Source organism: Pempheris klunzingeri, chromosome 4 (genome assembly GCF_042242105.1).
Source record: "Pempheris klunzingeri isolate RE-2024b chromosome 4, fPemKlu1.hap1, whole genome shotgun sequence".
Taxonomy (NCBI): domain Eukaryota; kingdom Metazoa; phylum Chordata; class Actinopteri; order Acropomatiformes; family Pempheridae; genus Pempheris; species Pempheris klunzingeri.
Genome location: NC_092015.1, coordinates 4,495,172 through 4,517,268, shown reverse-complemented (window position 1 = coordinate 4,517,268; position 22,097 = coordinate 4,495,172). Strand labels below are relative to the sequence as shown.

Below are 22,097 nucleotides of genomic sequence, written 5' to 3'. Positions count from 1 at the left end.
ATTAAAATGTGTCAAAATTGTACTAAGTTTTCTGTCACTCATGTTTCTCACCTGTCCTGCCTGCAGTCTCTGACTAAGTAGCAATACACTCTCATCTCTCCCCCTCACTCCAGTTCATGTGCTCACTGTGCTGTGTGTCGTCATGCCACCCCCCCCTCAGTTTGGACACACAGACACCACCACACATCTTGACCAATCACGTGCAGCTTTAACAGAGAAAAGACAAGAAAAACAAACAAATCGGCTCCCGATGTTCACTTCAAAGAGCCGGCTCTAAAAACCGGCACATCACTACTCAGACCAGAGGTTGTTCACCTGACAAGCAGCAGGAACCAACACCTGTTTGTGTGCGTGGGTCTCTGCAGAGGACCACGCTGTTTCTCGCCCTCCGTGGACCACTATGGAGCTCTCCGTCACGCTGCTCTCAGCGGGGCTGCTCCTTGTTTTGCTGGGGCTGTTGATCCGGAAGAGTCAGCGACAGTTGCGTTTACCTCCAGGACCCTCTGGCCTGCCTGTCCTAGGAAACCTGCTGCAGCTGGACAGAAAAGCTCCATTCAAAACTCTGCTGAAGGTGAGAGAGAGAGACACTCACAGCTCTGATTCAGTCTACAGTTTATTGACTCTAGTCTCCAATTTGCAAATCCAAACCAGCCCTTAACCAGTGCACCCTTCACACAATATCAGTCACAAACACCTTTATTATCTTCGGTGTTTGTACTGAAATCTGACAGACAAGTAAGAAACGTTTTTTATGTTTGATCCTATAGATCAGCACTGACAGGAGAGGAAGACCTGACTGTTGTGTTAAAACAGGAAGAAAATAAGTGACATTAAGTGGTGTTCCACTGGTGGTGATTACTTTCTGTGTGACCTGACACAACAAGAGAGAGATTTTAGTTTACTGACAGACGTGGTTGTGCTGTGAGTGCAGTGGATTCATCACTGAGTTACAGATAAAGTTTAGTGTTTGTGACCTGTGCCTGATAATGTTTAGGTCCCAGGGTACAGTGGGGCAAAAAAGTATTTGGTCAGCCACCAATTGTGCAAGTTCTCCCACTTAAAAAGATGAGAGGCCTGTAATTTTCATCATAGGTATACCTCAACTATGAGAGACAAAATGAGAAAAAAAAAAAAATCCAGACAATCACATTGTCTGATTTTTAAAGAATTTATTTGCAAATTATGGTGGAAAATAAGTATTTGGTCAATAACAAGAGTTCATCTCAATACTTTGTTATATACCCTTTGTTGGCAATGACAGAGGTCAAACGTTTTCTGTAAGTCTTCACAAGGTTTTCACACACTGTTGCTGGTATTTTGGCCCATTCCTCCATGCAGATCTCCTCTAGAGCAGTGATGTTTTGGGGCTGTCGCTGGGCAACACAGACTTTCAACTCCCTCCAAAGATTTTCTATGGGGTTGAGATCTGGAGACTGGCTAGGCCACTCCAGGACCTTGAAATGCTTCTTATGAAGCCACTCCTTCGTTGCCTGGGCGGTGTGTTTGGGTTCATTGTCATGCTGAAAGACCCAGCCACGTTTATCTTCAATGCCCTTGCTGATGGAAGGAGGTTTTCACTCAAAATCTCACGATACATGGCCCCATTCATTCTTTCCTTTACACGGATCAGTCGTCCTGGTCCCTTTGCAGAAAAACAGCCCCAAAGCATGATGTTTCCACCCCTATGCTTCACAGTAGGTATGGTGTTCTTTGGATGCAACTCAGCATTCTTTCTCCTCCAAACACGACAAGTTGAGTTTTTACCAAAAAGTTCTATTTTGGTTTCATCTGACCATATGACATTCTCCCAATCCTCTTCTGGATCATCCAAATGCTCTCTAGCAAACTTCAGACGGGCCTGGACATGTACTGGCTTAAGCAGGAGGACACGTCTGGCACTGCAGGATTTGAGTCCCTGGCGGCGTAGTGTGTTACTGATGGTAGCCTTTATTACTTTGGTCCCAGCTCTCTGCAGGTCATTCACTAGGTCCCCCTGTGTGGTTCTGGGATTTTCGCTCACCGTTCTTGTGATCATTTTGACCCCATGGGGTGAGATCTTGCGTGGAGCCCCAGATGGAGGGAGATTATCAGTGGTCTTGTATGTCTTCCATTTTCTAATAATTGCTCCCACAGATTTCTTCACACCAAGCTGCTTACCTATTGCAGATCTACAATTTTGTTTCTGGTGTCCTTTGACAGCTCTTTGGTCCTGGCCATAGTGGAGTTTGGAGTGTGACTGTTTGAGGTTGTGGACAGGTGTCTTTTATACTGATAACGAGTTCAAACAGGTGCCATTAATACAGGTAACGAGTGGAGGACAGAGGAGCCTCTTAAAGAAGAAGTTACAGGTCTGTGAGAGCCAGAAATCTTGCTTGTTTGTAGGTGACCAAATACTTATTTTACAGAAGAATTTACCAATTAATTCATTAAAAATCCTACAATGTGATTTCCTGGATTCTTTCCCCCCATTCTGTCTCTCATAGTTGAAGTGTACCTATGATGAAAATTACAGGCCTCTCTCATCTTTTTAAGTGGGAGAACTTGAACAATTGGTGGCTGACTAAATACTTTTTTGCCCCACTGTACCTGTTTAGTCCTGTGCACTCCACTGGGTGTGTTTACCTGCACAAGAAGCGATTGTATGTGTCTTGCTGTGTTTCCCCCCCAGCTGAGTGAAAGCTATGGCCCTGTGGTGACCGTGTACATGGGCTATAAGCGCGCTGTGGTTCTGGTGGGGTATGATGCAGTGAAGGAGGCACTGGTGGACCAGGCTGATGACTTCACTGGCAGAGGTCCTCTTCCTTTCTTCATCAAAGTCACAAAGGGCTATGGTAATATGAGAATATTCATCATATGTTGAACGACATTCTGGCTGCAAATCATTGTGTCAGTGACCTTTTTTCCAGCCAAAAGTTTGAAGTCTTAATTCTTAATGTGGAGTCAATGTGGTTTTATGTGGATTTAATAGGAGTTTCTTTTAAAGGTAGGCTCTGCAACATCGGACAAACTAGCAAGAGAGATTTTAAAAGTATCCAGCCGATCCAAAGATCCCACCTTCGTTAGACTTAGCGCTCACTGGGCTCTATTGATTGAAAGGTTCTGCCTTTAACTCCCATTTCTACGTGCTCAAAGGTTTGGCGGTCAGTAATGGGGAGCGATGGCGCCAGTTGCGACGTTTCACCCTCACAACACTGAGAGACTTCGGGATGGGACGCAAAGGGATGGAGGAGTGGATCCAGGAGGAGAGCAAGCATCTGGTCGCCCGCATAAACTGTACTAAAGGTTTGTGCTGCTGCTGTTTGTGACAGTGACCGTGCATGTTTGCTCTGTTTGTGTGTTTTTCCGTACTAAGAGGTGACTCTCGTCAAACAGTCATGGACTTTAAACTCGATTAAACAAACTGTAAATAAGGCGTGTGATGTTTTAACAGGACTGCCAGACTGAGCTGGAATATTTTCTTACTTGAATACAGTAGGAAATATATTCTGCCAAAGAAGCTACAAGGTGTTGTACATTTCATAATTTGTTACTTCATGTTTGACACATCAGATCAAATATGTTCTGATCAGTTCTGAAGCCAATGTTGTGACTTCTCTGATGCCGATGATGTGCAGTTGATGAAAGGAGACGTCCGCTGACAACGACTTAGTGAATAAAATAGGTTTATTACAAAAAGGTCAGTTGTCTAACAGGCACCATGGAGGCCCGGGAAGACGTTCAGCCAATTCTAGGAACAGACAGTGTAACCCCCGGCCGAATCTGCTGTCTCTCTGTCCTCGTCTTCCTCGAGCCACCTCTCTGGTCACTTCTTTATACCCCCTTGACCATACATCCCAACATCTGGTTTTCATCCATATAACAGGTCTAGTCTTTGTTTTAGGGGAACACGGATATATTAGAAGGACACCATCCCCCAGTATCTAGTAAGGGGGAGCAAAGGTCAGATCTCCCCGGCCAGGTCAAGCAATTCCCAGCCTCTCGTCTCCAGATAATTGATCACAGATCCGAAGAAGAGAAACACTGACCACTACCATGTCTTATGCCCTAAGGGCACATACCAAACACTTATACACAGTTATACTCACTACAAACACATATCAAACACTGCATATCATACACCACACCAACATTTGAGACCTTTGAAGGGAGAGCACTGACTTGATGCACTCTGCTCTAATATGCCACAAACTTTGGAAAACAGCAATCAAATGTTTTTTTTTTTCTCACTGTCACAGCTTCATCGTCTGTCTTTGCATGCCTGCTGGATAAACTGTTTTCCACTTTTACAATCTGCCCTTGCACCCTTTTGGACTACTGCTTCGGTAGAAAGTAGTTCAAACAAAATTGACCTCCAGGTGTATTGAGGTGTGATCTCCTTGGTGAGATCCCACTAGAGGTTTATTGTGAGAATATTATGTCATGCAGGTGGACGGACGCTCAGTGGATTTGAACTGAATTATTTTATTTAGAAAAATGTGGACTGGCAGTTGCCTCTTGTCCTGACCAGCAAATGGGAAGATTGGATGATGTTTTTGACAGCGACGAAGCTTGTAGTTGTCATCCTGATGTGCAGGTACTTTGAGTTAGTTGAGAATGAGTTTTACCTGAAACAGCAGTTAACAAAAACATCTCTCCGCTACATGTTTCAGTCACAGTCACATAGATATTTGATGGCTGAAAAGGCTATTTTCCAAGATGATATTGTTGAATTGCAATGCCACCTAAATCAAACATTTCAAAAAGTCATTCATTCAAACATGGTGGCAATAAAATATAGTGCTGTCTAAATTGAAAGCGTGTACAACAAATGAACTTAATTAAGGCTGTGTTGTTTTGCAGCCATTAAAGACCTCAGTTGACATGATCTCTTGGCTCAGGAACCATAACTAAATCAACAGGACTATCTAATAAAACTTCTCCAGAACTGAAAAAGCACTAAGCCAAATACTGTGTGCTGCAGAACATTCAAACTCCTGCAAAGTTTCAACATTTGAAAAACCTGTTTGGCAGGTAAAATCATGTTGTCAGTGGACTTTCTGATCTCCAACATCTCTTCTGATTACTGCTTTTTACTGTGTTTTCCTCTTCTCCTCCAGCCAAATCATTTGACCCCACCATCTTGTTGAGTCACACTGCGTCAAACGTGATCTGCTGCATGGTGTTTGGTGAACGCTTCGGCTACGAAGACAAGCAGTTCCTGCACCTCCTGAACATCATAACTGACATTTTACAGTTCAACAGCAGCCCTATGGGTCTGGTAAGTGGAGGTGGTGATGGTCCTCCAAACACAAATCCATGTTTTCTTAATCTGGCTTTTCTGTGGTGTCCTTTATATCATCTTCAGACAAATTAAGAAAGAATATCCTGTGTAACACTTTCCCTAAAATTTACATACAACATTTTGGAAAGACATACAAGAAACAAATCTGCATTGTGCTGTGTGCTTCTCTCCAATAGATGTACAACATCTTTCCCTGGATCATAGAGTGTCTGCCTGGCCATCACCACACTGTTTTTGCCCAGATTGAAGAGGTGAAAGAGTTTATCAGGACGAAGATCCAAGAGCACAAAGAGACACTGGACCCCAACTCCCCGAGAGACTACATTGACTGCTTTCTCACCCGAATGAATCAGGTTGGAAAGAACTTCAGGGTCACTTGATTTGTTGGGGGAACTCCCTGTGTCCATTAAAATAATCCCTTAACTTTGGCCACCTGCTGCTTAAAATGTATTTTAAACCTTTGAATTTTTTCTCCATCCACTTTGTCCTCTTAGGAAAAACACAATCCTACAACTGAGTTCTGCTATGAGAACTTGGTCCCCACAGTATTGAATCTGTTCCTGGCAGGGACAGAAACCACCAGCTCCACCATCAGATATGCCCTCAGTGTGCTGATCAAATACCCCAACATACAGGGTAGGCCCCCGTTTTAAACCTGTAGTGCTCAGGAAGTGAATAATCCTGTACATGACCACTTGCATTTATAATACAGTGCATCCGGAAAGTATTCACACCCCTTCACTTTTTCCACATTTTTTTCTCATCAATCTACACTTAATACCCCATAATGACGAAGTGAAAAAAGTTTTTTTGAAATTTTTGCAAATGTATTAAAAATAAAAAACTGAAATATCACATGTACATAAGTATTCACACCCTTTGCTATGACACTCAAAACTGAGCTCAGGTGCATCCTGTTTCCACTGATCGTCCTTGAGATGTTTCTACAACTTGACTGGAGTCCACCTGTGGTAAATTCAATTGATTGGACTTGATTTGGAAAGGCACACACCTGTCTATATGAGGTCACACAGCTGACAGTGCATGTCAGAGCAGAAACCAAGCCATGAAGTCAAAGGAATTGTCTGTAGACCTCCGAGACAGGATTGTATCGAGGCACAGATCTGGGGAAGGGGATAGAAAAATTTCTGCAGCATTGAAGGTCCCGAAGAGCACAGTGGCCTCCATCATTCGTAAATGGAAGAAGTTCAGAACCACCAGGACTCTTCCCAGAGCTGGTCGCCCATCCAAACTGAGCAATCGGGGGAGAAGGGCCTTGGTCAGGGAGGTGACCAAGAACCCGATGGTCACTCTGACAGAGCTCCAGCGTTACTCTGAGGAAATGGGAGAACCTTCCAGAAGGACAACCATCTCTGCAGCACTCCACCAATCAGTTCTTTATGGTAGAGTGGCCAGACGGAAGCCTCTCCTCAGTAAAAGGCACATGACAGTCCGCTTGGAGTTTGCCAAAAGGCACCTAAACGACTCTCAGACCATGAGAAACAAGATTCTCTGGTCTGATGAAACCAAGATAGAACTATTTGGCCTGAATGCCAATCGTCACGTCTGGAGAAAATCAGGCACCGCTCATCACCTGGCAAATACCATCCCTACGGTGGAGCATGGTGGTGGCAGCATCATGCTGTGGGGATGTTTTTCAGCGGCAGGAACTGGTAGACTAGTCAGGATAGAGGGAAAGATGAATGCAGCAATGTACAGAGACATCCTGGATGAAAACCTGTTCCAGAGCGCTCAGGATCTCAGACTGGGGCGACGGTTCACCTTCCAACAGGACAACGACCTGAAGCACACAGCCAAGATAACGAAGGAGTGGCTTCGGGACAAGTCTGTGAATGTCCTTGAGTGGCCCAGACAGAGCCCAGACTTGAACCCCATTGAACATCTCTGGAAAAACCTGAAAATAGCTGTGCAGCGACGCTCCCCATCTAACCTGACAGAGCTTGAGAGGATCTGCAGAGAAGAATGGGGAAAAATACCCCAAATGCAGGTGTGCCAAGCTTGTAGCATCATACCCAAGAAGACTTGAGGCTGTAATCGCTGCCAAAGGTGCCTCAACAAAGTACTGAATAAAGGGTGTGAATACTTATGTACATATGATAGTGTATTGTGTGTAGATTGATGAGGAAAAAAATAATTTAATCTATTTTGGAATAAGGCTGTAACATAACAAAATGTAGGAAAAGTGAAGGGGTGTGAATACTTTCCGGATGCACTGTAAGTGGAAACACTTTTGCAGAGAAAATGCAGCAGGAGATTGACACTGTGATTGGAGAAGCCAGTTATCCCACCATGGAGAACAGGAAGTCCCTCCCCTTCACGGATGCGGTCATCCATGAGGTGCAGCGTTTTCTGGACATCGTCCCCTTCAGCGTCCCTCACTACACACTTCAGGACATCTCTTTCAGGGGCTATACAATCCCCAAGGTATTCTCCATTTTAGATCGAGGTATTTTATTCCTCAGAATATATTACCACACTGACATGATATCATGTCCCAACAGGACACACTGATTTTTCCCTTGTTGCACTCTGTGCTGAGAGAGGAAAAGCAATGGACAACTCCCTGGACCTTCAACCCCGAGAACTTCTTGGACCACAATGGCAACTTTAAGAAAAATCCTGCTTTCCTGGCGTTTTCTGCAGGTAAGACACAGTTGTGGTGTTGATAAACCATCAGATCAGTATTTATAATTTTTTTTGTAAATGTATCATTTAGTCATATTTGCTTCAAGTCTCACTTTATCCTGACAGGAGTATGTGAGACAGGTAATCTGTGAAAAATCAGGTGCTTTTGGCGCCTCCTCGTGCTCCTAATGGTGTTTCCAAGAATCCACTGTGCCTGAACAAAAACAACCAATCAGAATACACAGGTTTTGAAATGACTAAAATATAGTCTGCCTATCCTGCCAACTTCATATTAATCCTTGTAGTTTAGTTTGTTCCTGACTGATGGGAAACAGTCATTTCTTCTTAGCTCCTTTACAATCACAAGTAATTTTTGTATCAGTGCTTTGGTTGTGATTGTGTGTGTTGTGTCACAGGGAAGAGAGCCTGTGTTGGGGAGTCTCTGGCTCGTATGGAGCTTTTCATCTTCCTCGTGTCGCTGCTGCGGCATTTCAGCTTTTCCTGCTCCGAAGGCCCCGACAGTATAGACCTCGTCCCAGAGTACAGCAGCTTCGCCAATGTGCCTCGCAGGTGCGAGATCATCGCCACGCCGCGGTGAAAACGCTGTTTTATGATCCAGTGATAACAGACAGGTCAATCAGACAAATGTAAGGAACAGCTTTGTATCATCTGTTAAAAACTCCAAATAAAGTCTTAACATTGAAACACTGTGAAAAGGTTATTTTTAAATGCAGTCTTTTACCATTGTCCTCCTGTCCAGCACCACCAGGAATACAAATAAATAAAAATGTACAAAGTAAAGTTCTAAATTGTCGTGTAGATGTCCTCAGACTGGGATTGTCGTCAGATTTGGTAAAGATCGAATCTTGTGACGTGGAGTTACAACTCTTCGAATTCTTCATGACGAAGGATGGAAATTCGCCGCGCTGCCATGGCAACGCCTTTGAAGAAGGACCGTTAGTTGTCACCGTGGAACATCATCATCAACATGAGAAGCGTGAAACACACTGGATCATCTACACTCTACTTACAATAACTTTCTGTTTCCATTTACAAGACCCATAAAATGTGTCATTTGTCGCCACTATTGAATCGTGTGCAAAGTTTCGTGAGATTTCGAGCATGTTTAGGCCCCAAAACTGACAATTTAATTCGGATGCATTTCAATAGGGCCCTGGTAATAAAGTATTTCTTGGTCTGAAACTCCAGTCATGCGGACTAGCGGCCACAGGGTGGCCACACTTGTTGGAGTCTGTGGACAATCACCGCAGACCTGCAGGAAACTCAGACCAGAGGTTGTTCACCTGACAAGCAGCAGGAACCAACACCTGTTTGTGTGCGTGGGTCTCTGCAGAGGACCACGCTGTTTCTCGCCCTCCGTGGAGCACTATGGAGCTCTCTGTCACGCTGCTCTCAGCGGGGCTGCTCCTTGTTTTGCTGGGGCTGTTGATCCGGAAGAGTCAGCGACAGTTGCGTTTACCTCCAGGACCCTCTGGCCTGCCTGTCCTAGGAAACCTGCTGCAGCTGGACAGAAAAGCTCCGTTCAAAACTCTGCTGAAGGTGAGAGAGAGAGAGAGAGACACTCACAGCTCTGATCCCAGTCTGTCACAACGCGTGTTAACTTCTGCACATTTGTTATTGGCACTGCTTTGGCTCTACTGTTTTTTTTTTTTGACTCACTAAGTGAAACCGAAAGCTACAAATTCACAGTTTTCACATTCGGTGAATAAATCAGTGAGTCTGACCATTTTCTATTCTCCAAACCAGCCTTTAACCAATGCAGCCTTCAAACATTATCAGCCATAAACACCATTATCATCATCAGTGTTGGTACTGAAATCTGAAAGGCACTTTTAATGTTTGATCCTATAGATGAGCACTGACAGGAGAGGAAGACCTGACTGTTGTGTTAAAACAGGAAGAAAATAAGTGACATTAAGTGGTGTTCCACTGGTGGTGATTACTTTCTGTGTGACCTGACGCAACAAGAGAGATATTTTAGTTTACTGACAGACGTGGTTGTGCTGTGAGTGCAGTGGATTCATCACTGCAATGTTTAGGTCCCAGGGTACCTGTTTAGTCCTGTGCGCTCCACTGGGTGTGTTTACCTGCACAAGAAGCGATTGTATGTGTCTTGCTGTGTTTCCCCCCCCAGCTGAGTGAAAGCTATGGCCCTGTGGTGACCGTGCACATGGGCTATAAGCGCGCTGTGGTTCTGGTGGGGTATGATGCAGTGAAGGAGGCACTGGTGGACCAGGCTGATGACTTCACTGGCAGAGGTCCTCTTCCCTTCCTTATCAGAATTACCAACGGCTATGGTAATATATGATGTGTTTAATATTTTCAAATATTTGAGTAAGACATTCTGTGTCCTAAACACCTGTCTGCAAATCATTGCGTCAGTGACCTTTTCTGGCCAAAAGTTTCTTAATGTGTTGAGATTTCTTGTCTTTTAACTCCCATTTCTACGTGCTCAAAGGTTTGGCCATCAGTAATGGGGAGCGATGGCGCCAGTTGCGACGTTTCACCCTCACAACACTGCGAGACTTCGGGATGGGACGCAAAGGGATGGAGGAGTGGATCCAGGAGGAGAGCAAACATCTGATCGCCCGCATAAACTCTACCAAAGGTTTGTGCTGCTGTACTACAGTGACTGCACATGGCTCATATGTCTGTATAGTACGGGGCCACAACCGAGAAACACTCAATCCACACTCAATGTCACATCCTTGTCTGGCCTCATCGGAAAAAAAACTGCTCACTAACAAACAAACTTAGCTTCCAGATGTGTTTTAGATGTGTGAGTTTAACACAGTAAGCCACATTTGCTGTGTGTAGATGAAAAATTGATCACTTGGGCCACTAAAAGAAAGCGATTGGCTGACAGTGGCTTCTCTCAAATAGTCCAGAAGTTCCAGTTGGAAAAACTTTATTGCTAAATAAAAGTTTTTTTGACACAAAATACTGTTTGAATTTATATGTGTAACTAATAGTAAGAAACCCAAGTAAAGCAAATGTCATCATGCAGAAATAAGGTTGGTTTGTTACCGACACCTTTATATAAACTGCTTTTATTTAAAAACTAAAGATTTGTAATTATATTTTTTTAGGTCAAGGTATATACACTACTCACAAAAAGTCAGGGATATTCAGCTTTCAGGTGAAATTTCAGGATGAACCTAAAATGCATTCGAACCTTTCCAGGTGAACTTAATGTGACCTTCTCTAAACCTTTGAATGCACATGTCCAACTGTTCAGTGTTTCAGTACTTTCTGCACCAGCTGCTGTTCTCTAACAAGAAGCTTAACAGCAACATTCACAACAGGTTTGATCCATGAATCCACCAATACATTTCCTGCTTCAGTTAGAATTGGTATTTAAACAGTCCTCCTCATCGTGCTGTTCACATTCTGACATCATGAGACCAAGACGACACCTAACAGTTGATCAGCAGCACCTCAACACTGGAGGCTTCAAACAGGAAGTCCTCAGACGGAGGTGTTCACTGAGCTTAGAGGGTCACAGAGTGTCATCAGGAGGTTGGAACAGTGATACAGAGACTGGAAGAGTCACAGAAAGGAGAGGAGTGGACGTCCTTTGGCCACATCCCAATTTATTGAGACACTGAAAATGTTTTGTTGTGGTATACCTACCACTGTTGTTAGCTTTTCTTCAAATACATTGTTTAAGATGAATAAAACTACCATTGCATGCTTCTACTTAAATGCCCTACTTTCATGATATAATATCACTGTAGCATTCACTTTTTACATTTTCCATATATTTCACCTGAAAGTCGAATATCCCTAACTTTTTGTGAGTAGTGTGTATGTATTTGTGTAAAAGGAAATCTCTGCAAATAGAGGAAATATTGATAAACAGGCCCGTTACCTGCTCGTACCTACAAATGAAATTAGAATAAACATGAACTCAGTAATACAACAAGCTTTCAGGTGAGCTGTGATGAGGGCAGAGTAGTCCAAGTGGTGCTGGCCTTTTTCAAAGTCACACCAAAAGTTCTTGACCTCGTTCTCCTTTTTCTCCAGCCACACCTTTTGATCCCACTTACTTCATGGGCTGTACTGTGTCCAATGTGATCTGCTGCTTGGTGTTCGGCCAGCGCTTCAACTATGACGATCACCACTTCGTCTACCTCCTGCAGACGATCTCAGGCATCCTGAAGTTCATCAGCAGTCCCAGGGGTCTTGTAAGAGGAGGAGGAGGAGGTGGCATGGCGGGTGGGTTTGTGGTTAATAACTACAGCAGGTGAAGAACATGTTTTTTCCTCATTCTTTGACTCTTCCATTCCCCGTCGCAGCTGTATAACGTCTTCCCTCGACTGATGGAATTGCTGCCAGGTCAACAGCACAAATTGTTTGCCAGAATTGAAGAGCTGAGAGAGTTTATTGTAAAAAAGATCCAGGAACACCAGGACACGCTGGACCCCCTCTCACCCAGGGATTACATTGACTGCTTCCTCACTAGACTCATTCAGGTATGACAGAAGTCAGTTCATTCAGTCGTGCAGTAACACTTTGCCTCAGTCATTTAGATGATTGGACAGCAGCAGAGGGGAAGAGGTTTTGATCACGGCGGTGGGGGTATGAAGTGGTTGCACAAGAACGTGCACAGATTTGCTGCTCAAAGTTCAACATTGGGCGATAGCCAGTCTGACGTTGACGGGTCAAGGAGCTGTTAATACATCCAGCTAGCTAGCCTGCACAGCTACCACTATGGACATTATTGGTTTGCTTAGCAAGCAGGATGTACCAATATAGGGTGGAAATGATGTGATGTTACACACTCCTGTACAGAAGGTGTTGGTATACATCTTGAGGTTGTTTTTTTGACTGTAGTCACAGCAGCGCTTTTCTTTTCTGAAGAACTCTTCCAGGTCGGCGGTCGTCAGGGCGGTTGCTGCATGGCCTTGTCAAAAGGCCTTAAGCCACCCATGTTTGTTTTATGTACTCTGGCCATGCATGCTTCATTATTATTCACTGATGTGAGTGCACATACTCCCTCCCTGTCTTGCAAATACTGAGCAGTAGATGACCACAAGGTGCACAGATCTCCTTTCCCTGGAGCGCATTTGAACATCTTGAACTTTGATCGTGCAGGTTGCAATGTCATATCAGTAAAACTGTTCTTGTTTCGTTTCTTTAGGAGAAGAATATTCCCACGACTGAGTTCCATTACGACAACTTGGTGTCAACAGTGTTGAATCTGTACCTGGCAGGAACTGAAACCTCCAGCTCAACTATCAGATATGGATTAAATGTGCTCATCAAATACCCCCAAATACAGGGTAGGTCACAGAAACCAGTGTGACAGAAGATCTGTACCCTTTCTTCATGTAGAAACTTAGAAAGTTCATGTGCAAGTACATTTAATGTGTGTCCAGCTACACTTTTGCTAGTTAAATGGCACATAATCTGGACGCAAAGCGGTTGTATTTAGTCTCTGAATTGAAGAAAGGTGCGTCATCTCCCCTCTTCTGAACACATTTATTCTGAAACATTGTTGTAGGTTCACACATCTTGACCTCGCATCAAGTCACAGGCTGCATGTCACGTCATGTTTACATGCTGTAATATTCAGCAAACACAGTATTTTCCTCCTTCTGTTCATACTATGTACTTCTTTCCACCCTCTTTCTGTCTTTTTAATGCTAATTAAATTAAATTATTTACTAATTAATCAAATCGTTTCCTCATTCTGAAGAGAAAATGCAGCAGGAGATTGACACGGTGGTTGGACAGGAGCGCTCTCCTTTCATGGAGGACAGGAAGTCCCTTCCCTTCACAGACGCAGTCCTCCATGAAATTCAACGTTTTATGGATATTGTTCCCTTCATCCCTCGTTATGCACTCCAGGACATCTCATTCAGAGGTTACACGATCCCCAAGGTATTCTGCTTCCATCTCATGCACTGTTACTGATGCTGAATGTTTCCAGATGGTGTAAAATGTCCCATCTGATATGTATGTTCTCAACAAGCTTCACTATCATGTCTCAACAGGACACATTGATTTTTCCCTTGCTGCACTCTGTGCTGAAAGAGGAGCAACGGTGGGCGACCCCCTGGTCCTTCAACCCCGAGCACTTCTTGGACCAGAATGGCAACTTTAAGAAAAACCCTTCTTTCCTACCGTTCTCTGCAGGTAATTTATTTAGTACCTTTTTCTTACCAGGGCTGGTACCTGTGACGTATGAATCCATTATTTACACGCGCACATTGTTTACTTTCCTACAGCCACACAAAACTGATTTGAGCAGGTTTGTGTGACTATAAGAAAGTGTGAACAGTGTGTATGTGGACTTGGAAATGGGAAACTATTAGTGTGGAAGAGTTCAGTTATCAACCCAGTTATGATGTGAAATTTAACTCAGCTTTACGTATATTCTCATTGTCACTGGTTTGTTTGTGGTTATCTGTCAGGAAAGAGATCTTGTGCGGGAGAGTCCCTGGCTCGCATGGAGATTTTCCTCTTCATGGTGTCACTCCTGCAGCATTTCACCTTTTCGTGCCCAGGAGGACCTGACGGTATAGATCTCAGCCCCGAGTACAGCAGCTTCGCCAATTTGCCTCGCAGTTACAAGATCATTGCAACACCCCGACAGTAATGGCGCTTTAGAGCATTTTAGGTCATCGACCTCTGAAAAGTGGATCACTTGATACCAAGGGACCTAATTTAATGTGGAGATGCTGCACATTCAGTCATTCCCCTGTGCCTGTAACTCCATGTTGATGCATAACCTCACAATGTAGAAACCAAAGAGCCGTCGATGGCGCTGCACATCCTCAAATATTTTTGTCTCATAAATGCTCAGACCATTCCCACACTACACACCGATTTGCCTTCAAGGGATTGAAGTGGTGCCAAAGGGGGAAAAAAAAAACATGATTCATTTTATGTTTTTGTAAAGTGAATGTACTGGACTCCGACTGAGATAATAAGTAAAGGTTGACATTATTCTTTTTATGCTTTTAATTTTGTTTTCTTGAATGAAATGAAAAAAAAAAAATACTGAATGTTTTGTCCAAATTCCATCAATCGTCTTGTGACCACCTGCAGGGCCGTTAACCCCAGATTACGACACACTGGTTGCACAGCGATGTACAGCAAGAAATTACATCTGTAATTTGATGAGTTCAAGGTCAGGCGATCGGTCAAGCTGTGTTTCAGGCTGTCAGCATGCTGATGCATGTTCCAGTGTATCACTGTCTTGTGTCAGAGCAACTTAGTGAATGTCCATGTCAGACTTTGGGGATCATTTTCAAAGACTGAGGCTGCAATATGTTAAGAACCCATCAAATTACTTAGAGTAGCTGTCATGGCAGGTTTTATTAAACCTTAATAACGACTGTCAGGAAGTTACACATCAAGTATACGGCATTACATATCGTACTGTTATATATCCAGTGTTTGTTTGTTTGTTTTATAATACAAAATGTACAGCATGTGCACTAAAAGCTCAATAATGCAGTAATTCATTCTATATAATAAAATATATCCGAAAATGTTATTAAAAATTGCGGTTTATTGACCACATCATTCCTAACATGTAGCACATATTTCGTAGCCTGTTTAAAGCTGCATGGGGATCAGTTGTTGTCGTTGACTGTGCCAGAAAACTATAGTGCTTTTGTCAAACTGATGATGGCACACTGATGACTTTTAAAAGAGTGTGAAAATGTAGTACCCAAAGAGTGCTGCAGGGATGACGTGTTTTTGTAGGCAATCCTGCAAGCTACCATAAAAGGCCAATGGGAGTTTTGTCCACTGGATTTTGGATTATCGCAGACAGTAAGATCTGTGGGTGGCAAACAAGTTTATGATACTTTAACATTTAGTTTGTCTTCACAAATGAACCCCACTTTTATGATTTTGAAGCGTAAATGCAATCACCAGCCACTACAGCATGGTCTATATATAATCATAAAGTACTATATATATTGATAAATCGAGTTTGAATAGTTCGCTGAAGTGCGAGTACAAACACATCTAGAGGATGTAAAAGCGGGCTTGTGTGTAGAGGAGTGTCCGTCCTCAGTGTAACATCACAGACGACCTCTGGTCTCATTTAGCATCTCGCTACCAACCGCCTTTTTAAGACGAGTAAAAGCTTCAAAATTCAAGAGTGGGGTATTTACTGATGTATTTTATGTCGTACGACAAAGTGGAACCACAGATCTTTTATCTCTGGCATCTAACCAAATATTAATTTGAGACGAGAGCGCTAAAATGCTAATTAGTTTCTGTGTTTTTGGACTCATTCCTGCAGCTCCTCTATTGCAACCCAACTGTAAACACTAACTGTTGTTAGTAGTGTAAATTGATATTGTTAGTGAGTGATAATGACAACTAACATGATGCAAGTGAACACAGAAGTAAATTACACTCTCTCATTGTCACACCGAGAATATGCACGTCTTCAAATTGGACTGTATTCAAATGAAAATGAAAAAAGCGCATAGCACAAGCCAGCTGAGGCACAGACTTGTAGACCACTTTGCTGCTTTGTTAAATGTTGGGCAGGTGATACTTGTGCTTCACTTGTTTCTTGACATCCGGTGCAGGGGAGATGTTGCTGTTTGGTAACTGAGGCAGGTACTGAGCCTAGAGAGAGAGAGAGAGAGAGAAAGGTCCCAGGAGTAAACCACCTGGAAGATCTCCTGTACAACGTTCCTCTTTAATTGAGATGATGCTTTATCAGCGTGCTTAGCGGTGAAACTACTAAGATTCTCTACTTAAAGGGTGGCTGTTATTATATTATTATATATTTTTGTGCTCATATTAGCAGCCTACAGAGGTGAATCTTCTATACCAAAACATTTTGGGTGCAGCTCATCTTGTGTCTCTGGCTCTATGCTGCAGCCGCGGCGACCAGGCTAGTACCTCTTAGGTACTTCTAGAGACCAAGTCAGGGACATGTGTAGCTGTAGTGGGGTTCACAGTCTTGGGTCTGGGACATTATTAAACCACCGTGTTTCATTCTTACCCCTGCCTGTCTGCGTCGGGAGCCTTTGTCGTGTCGTCTCCCCGGGCGCTCGCCATCGCGGCCCCAGTTGGCTCCTCCTTCCTCCTGGAAGTAAGGCAGCTCCAGCAGCTCTTCACAGGACAGCCGGAGGGAGGGATCCATCACCAGGCAGGACTGCAAACAAACATACGCACAGTTAGCGTGGAGCTTTGTCTAAATATTTGGCATTTCAGAACACTGACTTTGCCTTGATAAGTGCATTTTATACTGGCTGCAGCATTGAGTCATCATTTTGTTTGTGTTTATCTGTTACACACTGGAGCCAATACTAAGTGTTTGAGACTGTTACTACAGCCTGATGTTAAAGGTTTAGGCAGATACTGAATTATTAACCTAAAACAACAGATCCCTTAAAGAATTGAGCAAGATATGTACGTACAGGAATATTTTACAGTTAAAAAATAAACTCAGTGCCATCTGGTGCGCAGACGACAGAATGTAATGGAAATACTGTTTATAAATTACCCATAGTAGCTTTAGCTTTTCTGTGCTGCAGTTTCTTGTCACTTATAGACAATCATGTACAATGCGCTGATACTGATATACATCTTTATATCAATCTGGTTCCATTAAACATACCTTCATAACCTGGAGGGCATAAGGAGACACTCCATGGAAGCGCTTTTCCAAGGGCTCCTAACAACAAAAATAAATGGGGAAATAATAACATAAAAACATGAAATGCACTTCATTGGCTCTCCATTAAGAATACATATGCTCTGGACAGTATCAGGATTCGTACCGTCGTGTCAGGCTCAGGAATACTGACTCCGCTGAAGAAAACGTTGGAGCGGAAGACCTGCTGGTGGCGAGGGATCAGGTCACCTGAGATCAGAGGTGAGACCATCAATCTCTTCATCTAGTACCAGGATCGGTTGTTTAATCAGTGTTTGTGGTGGAAATGGTTACTAAACCTTAAAACATGGCAAGAAAGCAATGTCACATGCGATCTGTATAAGTGATCATAGTTAAGCAAGTGAGTTTGTGCAAGTCCACACAGTGTAAAAGAACGCACATGCAAACACAATGAATCCTTGGTGCTGCACAGAACTGCATGTGAAAGATGGAAAAGTAGAGTCTGCACACTAGACTGTGCACCCATGAACATTACTGCCACCATATAATGTTCTGTGCACATGCCCACAGACCTAGAGGGCAGACTCTGTTTTTCCACCGTTCATCTGTGTACCTAGAGTCTTGCGGATGAGGTAGAGCTGGTCAACATCGGACTTCCCGGGCCAGAGTGGATTCCCATGGAGCAGCTCAGCAAAGACACAGCCCAGAGCCCACACATCCACCGGAGGCCCGTACTGAGTATCCCCGACCAGCAGCTCAGGGGCCCGGTACCAGCGCGTCGCCACGTAGTCCGTGTAGTCATCCTCTGGTCCCGCTGAGCATACGACACACAGACAGACAGACGCAGTTAACTTGTACAGACACACATACACTTAGATACTGAATAATGAACACTAAATAACAGGAACATTGTAGAGGAAGGGATTACATGGCGCGCCGAATGACTACATGACTACATGTTAATGTATGGAAACATGACACCGAAACCTAAGGCAGGAACGGTAAACAGAGACACACCACACAGAGACGCACTGACTGCCTGAATGGTCCTCCTATGCAATGCATTCATTGAAACATTGAAAGTGAGGAGGCCATCGGCAGGAGCTGATGTAGGTTCCATGTTGAATAAGTCATTAGAGGTACATTAACTCTAAATGCACATAAATGCACCGACTCTCTGGATGACCTACTCAGAATGCGGGCGAAGCCAAAGTCGCAGAGTTTGATGACTCCGGTTTTGGTGAGGAGGATGTTCTCTGGCTTCACGTCGCGGTGGATGCACTGCAACATAAACACTCAGGATCAAGGATTTGGCAACGTGATGCACAGTCTCTTAGTGACAGAGAAAGAAGCTTATATTAAAGCTGACAGAGTATGAATGGATGTGAGATCACAAACCTGTTCACATTTCAGAAATGAAACTGAACACGGCATTGCAGTCACTGAGACTTGAGTGATTCCTTTTGGGGAAACTGCAGCCCAAATGCTTCATTTTATTTGGACAAGTTAGAGTAGTTGTTCACTAGGTTTGTGGTTTGAGATGGTGCTAATATCTGTACAGTCACTTTTCCAGACTAACATTTTCTACTGAAAACTGAGCTAGTCAAACATGAGCCGGTTTTGGCAAGTTAACGACTCTAAAATGACAAAATTCATCTGATTTCTTCTATTTAGAATAGAATAGAAAGCCTTTATTGTCATTGTACTGGGTACAATGAGATTAAAATTTAACTAATACAGTACAAAATAATAACTTGATATAGCATATGTACAGCAAAGATACAGCTAAAAAGCACTTAGCTCATGAAGAAATGGCAAAACATAGAGTCCAGTAGAACACTGACACATACACATACATACACATACACATGTATAGAAACTCACACACACACACACACACGGGTATATATGTAAGGGATAATGTACAAAAGAAATACGGAACTAAAGAAATGCGGAAATAGCAGACGTCTGTTGTGCAGAAATAAAAAACGATATTAGGCTGCAGTTGACCATTTAGAATCAAGTGTCCAAAAAAAGCCATGTGTGCAATGTTGCGGTAAAGGTGAAATAGTCAAACACTTCATAAAACAACAATCAGGTGTATGTATATATGTACATTGTTGTAATTATTTGTCTTTTCCATCTACAAAATACTTCATTCTGTAAAAAAAGGCTTTCTAAAATCAGCCTGAACACATATGGCATCAGTATTGTTCTTAGGCAGTCGTGAAAAACTCAAAACTTGTCCTTTCAGACAAAAAAGAGTCAATAAAAGAATAATAATTATTTTTTTTAAATGCAGACAAAGCATTAAATGAAGTAGTAGAGTAAGAATGTACTGACATTGTGCTTGTGGCAAAAGTTAACAGCCTGCAGAGTCTGCCACACTATACTTTTCAGCTGAGCCTCAGGTACCCTAAAGAGGACAGGAGACAAGGAATTATTGATTGTTATAAGAGGAACAAAACCAAACCTATCCCCTTATCTATCAATCCAGCCATTTCAAATGAGAGGTGGTGCTTTACATAGCCCTCTAGTCACCCGGGTAACCTTAGGCCTGTCTCTAACAGCAACAGCGCCTTTGTTTTCAGGAGCAGCTAGAGTTTCTGCTGCACAGCCTTGTGGGAAAAGGAAAAATGGTCAGGCAGCAACGAGCCAATGTAGCTCAAGCTTGCTGTGTGACTTCACATACAGACTGCACTAAAATCTTATCAGAGGTTTGATGAGGAACGCTCAAAAGCCCTTTTCCCGAAATACCTATGTGATGTTTTGCTTTCACTTGGCAAATTGTTTCCGTACTCTGTTGCCAGCTTTCTACGTCTCTGAAATCTACTGGCAGCAGTCTTGACTCCCTCTTTGTAACTGACCCTGTTCCTTTTCTGCTGCCCTTATCACGTACGCAGTACTATTCACATAAATAAATGTACACACAAGTACAAAGTTTGGAAATACTACCAACAAAAAGTACATGTGCAACAGAAAGGCCCCTGGAAGTGTTACATTAAGATGCTGTGTATTACTTGATGATTATCACTGATACACTGATATTTCAACAGTATTTTAATTTTGGAGCTTAACGGATGGGACATATTTCAAGTGATTATATAAATACATTTGTTTAGTGAAATCTTTAACAATGCATCATATTTTGTTTGTATGTAAAATCTTTCTGCAGTCTGTAGATCGCCTCACCAGCAGCAGAGAATGGGCAACAGTGACTGTAATGTAATCCTGAGGGGTAATTGCGCCAGATCAAAGTACAACCACTAAATGTGTTTGCTATTTGCCACTGATGGTCTCAGATTGTTATTCTGAGTGTCTGACAACATTACAGAGAGGATCCCTACAGAGACGGACCTGTAAGATCCGTTTTGTCTAAACGGAAACAGCTGTTATGTCGCTCTCTTTACAGCTACCAGACTCCATTGATAAAAACAGTCATTTTACACGGTAGTTACTCCTCTACTGTTGTCTCAATCAGTTTTTTTGTGTTATTTCCTGACTTTGGTGTTTCATAGGATTGCTTCAGATTCAACACAATATTTGTGCAACACAAAATAACAAAAACAGATCAACAGAGTCATCAGGACACTTGTTGTTCTGCAAGGTAAAATTACTGTTTCTGTCAATGGAGTCTGGTGGGTTTGAATAGCAAGATGCAATTGCTGTTTCAGGCAATACAAAAAGGATCTTACAGGGCTATCTCCGTGTGGATCCTTTATGTAATGTTCAGACACATAACAATCTGCTATAAAAGCTATAAAATATCAGACTTATCCTTTAAATACAGCACTTGAGTTAATGTTCATAGATTAGTTAGACTCCATTGCAGATGGAACATGAATGATTATCTTTAAGTATATTCAGAATAGCTCACAGAGTGTGAACAGGATTATTGAAATCAAACACCTGGCAGCAGATGACTAAACCGCTGTGTTGCCTCCTACTTACCCACGAGGGTGCTTGTCCAGCTCATTGAGGACCGTCTGTTCACAGAACTCAAACACCAAGTGGAGCCGTCTTTTCCTCCTGAAGACCTCCAGCAGGTTGACCAGATTCACATGTTTCAGCTGCTGCAGGGCCAACGGAGAACAGGACACCGTGTCAGCGCTCGAGAGCCCAAAATGTTTGATTTAGTGTAATTAAACCTACAGAGGATCTGTGGTCTGTTCTATTAATAATACCTGTGCATAACACATGCCTGATTAAGCGAGAAAAGATCATGCAGGATGACTGAATGTGTACCTGTGTGTGTGTGTGTGTGTGTGCACATTGTCCACTTGTGGTGTTAGATGTGAGCTAACTTGATACTATTGGGTGATACTAATCTCTTCTCACCTTCAGCATACGTATTTCTCGCAGTGCAATCTTCTTAATCACCGGGTCATCTTCAGATTCCACAAACTTCTTGATGGCAACTATCTGGCCGCTGTCTCTGTGTCTGCATTTGAACACCACACCATAGGAACCCTCACCGATTTTGGCCAGTTTTTCATATTTCTCCATTGGGCACTTTGTAGCTGTCACCTGTCAGAAGTTAAAACGATTCAC

General features: G+C 43.0%; 3 protein-coding genes across 3 annotated transcripts; 2 read left to right on the top strand and 1 right to left on the bottom strand.

Annotated features, from left to right (window-relative positions):
• The first annotated feature begins 400 nt into the window (after positions 1 to 400).
• On the top strand, positions 401 to 8,525 carry LOC139200537 (cytochrome P450 2G1-like). Its single transcript, XM_070829857.1, has 9 exons — positions 401 to 571; positions 2,669 to 2,831; positions 3,133 to 3,282; positions 5,097 to 5,257; positions 5,458 to 5,634; positions 5,776 to 5,917; positions 7,539 to 7,726; positions 7,804 to 7,945; positions 8,344 to 8,525. Exons 1-9 carry the CDS (start codon positions 401 to 403, stop codon positions 8,523 to 8,525), a joined length of 1,476 nt encoding a protein of 491 aa, XP_070685958.1.
• Positions 8,526 to 9,198: 673 nt separating this feature from the next.
• LOC139200535 (cytochrome P450 2G1-like) lies at positions 9,199 to 15,442 on the top strand. The gene is made up of 9 exons (XM_070829855.1): positions 9,199 to 9,487; positions 10,083 to 10,245; positions 10,407 to 10,556; positions 11,975 to 12,135; positions 12,247 to 12,423; positions 13,092 to 13,233; positions 13,650 to 13,834; positions 13,948 to 14,089; positions 14,368 to 15,442. The coding sequence occupies exons 1-9, from the start codon at positions 9,317 to 9,319 to the stop codon at positions 14,550 to 14,552; spliced, it is 1,476 nt and encodes a 491-aa protein (XP_070685956.1). The 5' UTR covers positions 9,199 to 9,316; the 3' UTR covers positions 14,553 to 15,442.
• A 942-nt stretch (positions 15,443 to 16,384) lies between these two features.
• LOC139199919 (cyclin-dependent kinase-like 1) lies at positions 16,385 to 22,067 on the bottom strand. The gene is made up of 9 exons (XM_070829120.1): positions 21,885 to 22,067; positions 21,498 to 21,619; positions 19,890 to 19,962; positions 18,737 to 18,827; positions 18,160 to 18,360; positions 17,713 to 17,795; positions 17,550 to 17,606; positions 16,932 to 17,084; positions 16,385 to 16,549 (listed from the first exon to the last, which is right to left on the bottom strand). Exons 1-9 carry the CDS (start codon positions 22,050 to 22,052, stop codon positions 16,454 to 16,456), a joined length of 1,044 nt encoding a protein of 347 aa, XP_070685221.1. The 5' UTR covers positions 22,053 to 22,067; the 3' UTR covers positions 16,385 to 16,453.
• Between the last annotated feature and the right edge of the window lie 30 nt (positions 22,068 to 22,097).